The sequence below is a fragment of the Aplysia californica genome, unplaced genomic scaffold, assembly GCF_000002075.1.
Source record: "Aplysia californica isolate F4 #8 unplaced genomic scaffold, AplCal3.0 scaffold00109, whole genome shotgun sequence".
In the NCBI taxonomy this organism is placed as follows: domain Eukaryota; kingdom Metazoa; phylum Mollusca; class Gastropoda; order Aplysiida; family Aplysiidae; genus Aplysia; species Aplysia californica.
The window spans coordinates 198916-201246 of NW_004797379.1; the positions used below are offsets into that span (position 1 = coordinate 198916).

General features: G+C 43.4%; 1 protein-coding gene across 1 annotated transcript in view; it reads right to left on the minus strand.

The window, feature by feature from the left end:
• Window positions 1-2331, minus strand: part of LOC101861573 (contactin) — a gene marked incomplete at its 3' end in the record, with an annotated part of 94704 nt that overhangs the window by 8690 nt on the left and 83683 nt on the right. Inside the window, 1 exon segment of the mRNA XM_013080983.1 lies at window positions 516-696. Within this exon segment, the coding sequence (XP_012936437.1) occupies window positions 516-696 (181 nt within the window).

Below are 2331 nucleotides of genomic sequence, written 5' to 3' on the forward strand. Positions count from 1 at the left end.
GTGTGTGTGTGGGTGGGTGTGTGTGAGTGTGCGTGTGTGTGTGTGTGTGTGTCTGTGTGTCTGTGTGCATGTGTGTGTGAGTTGCGTGTGTGTGTGTGTGTGTCTATCTGTCTGTATGCTATTTTTTTGCACGTATGTGTGTACGTATTATGTACTTGTCTGTCTGTCTGCCTCTTTGTCTGCCCGTCTGCCTGTCTATCTGTCTGTATGCTGTATTTTTCTCTTGCACCCACTCATGTATGTGTCTTTTTAGGTACATTCACCCACCTACCAGTCCCTCTCTTAAGAATACGCTTACTTGTGTATCCCCCAATCCCAACATACACACTTTCCGCCGTTCCACACTCTCACCCCTTCACCCTCCCTCAACACCACCGCCATCCCCCCATCCCCACCTCCAGCTTTGACTTCAACCATGCTTCAACCCCTTCTCTTTCCATTCCCCCCTCCTCTCCCTCCTCTCCCTCCCCCTTCTGTCCTCCCCCTCGACCCCGCATCTGCCCCGGTGAACCTACTTGTCGCCGACTTTCCGACGGATCCATCTGTAAGAAGGTGCGGGGTTCCCCGTAGCCTCACACTCCAACACAACAGGGGTCATTCTGTCCCCAACCCGGAAGAAGACTGTGTCCATGGACTGGCCCACGATCTTTGGGCCGACCTGCCATTTGTTGGGGTCTTGGATACCCGTACCGAAAGCTGTGAAAGATAGAGGGGTCATTGCAATGTAAATATACTATTAAAACTAATTATTTAAATAACTATCACCAAAACTAAATCTAAATAGCAGAAAGGTGGGTTTCGCTCGCCATGTTTTACCCGTTCCTTTTCCCCTGAGATCCTATAACATCAACTACTCTGGCTGTAAAGGAAAAAGTAGAGCACGCAAAAGATGGATTGAGGTAGTCAAGGAAACCCTGTGAAGTTATAATATCCCAATTGAAACAGCTGCAGAGCTGGCCTACCACAGTAAAATACATCTCCGCTCCCCTCTACGCCTAACGGTAACAGAGGATGAGAGAGTAAGTAAACAGAAAGTGCATCAAGTGAAAGACCTGTGACAAACTTGGTACGTTTTGTGAGCTGTAAATAGAACTCTCGTGTGTTTTCCGTGACTTTGCCGATTTGTATCGTATGTTTAGGCCTAGAGTTGAAGACTCACTCTATGATGGTACGACTCGGCATGATGGAGGGAATGAACAGAATTGGCAAATTCAGGCACATTCATTCTGAGACAGCAGAGTTTACATCAGCAAGTGGTCATCGGGAAAAGAAAGTCGGATGTGATCTTCCCTGCTTTGATAATAATCTTCACCATGAGAGATACAATACGTATCCTGACAGTAGCCTGATTTTTATTATCTTGAACGTAAGAATATAGATCAACAATCGATTACAAATTTCGATCGCTAGGCTTATGTATCAGTAAAAGAATTTCCAAAACTGAGTCACTGGTTTCCTTTTCCGCTTAAAAAAATTGTGTTCCGTAATATAAGTTCACAGCAGAACGGGTAAAAAGCAAATTGACCCCCAGCGCGTGGAGTAGATCTTCCAGTTGTCGGTTTCGATTGCTATGTATCGTTATGAAATGCTTCAAAATTGAGCCTTTGATTTCCAGTTCCAATTTTAAATATGGGCGCGTCCACTCTTCAGTATGGAAAGGTACAAAACTTGTCTGTGAGGTCAGACACACACTGTGTGTCGGTGACGTGTCGTTTGGGTGGTGGTCACTTGGGTGTGTACTTGAGCAACGGGATACCCGTGACTTAAAAACTGGCCCCTGCTCAGAGCAATGATGTATGGATTTTTTATGTTTGTGACATTGATATGAATTTGTTTATTAATGTAGATATCTATTTGTGAGTGTAGTTCAGGTGTGTAATTGTAAAAGTAAAACACATCTTTGTAGTGGATAAATAAGATGGAATTGATTTATAGTTATTTTCTCTTATATTTTGCAGATGCTTTATATCAGGAGAAGGACATCAAGACTGTCGTGAATTAGTGGCGACTGTTGTGACAGTGGAGAGCAATACGTGATGGTATAAACCTTAAGCTCTAGCTTATCTGGCTGGAGGCACACAGGAAGCTAGTTATTTATGCACGAAGGCATGAAGTTAATTGTTTAAGCATGGAGATAAGGAACAAATTGTTTATGCATGCAGACATGGAACTGATTGCGTTGCATCGTGGTAAATCAGTCGCTGGTCAAAATAATGAAATCGAATAAAACGATATTTTTCCGCCCAAGGGGCAATTATGATCTTTTTAAAAGCACAATGCCTTTAAGGTTCATATTGAAACATATATCTGTGTGGATTTTGCTGAAAGACC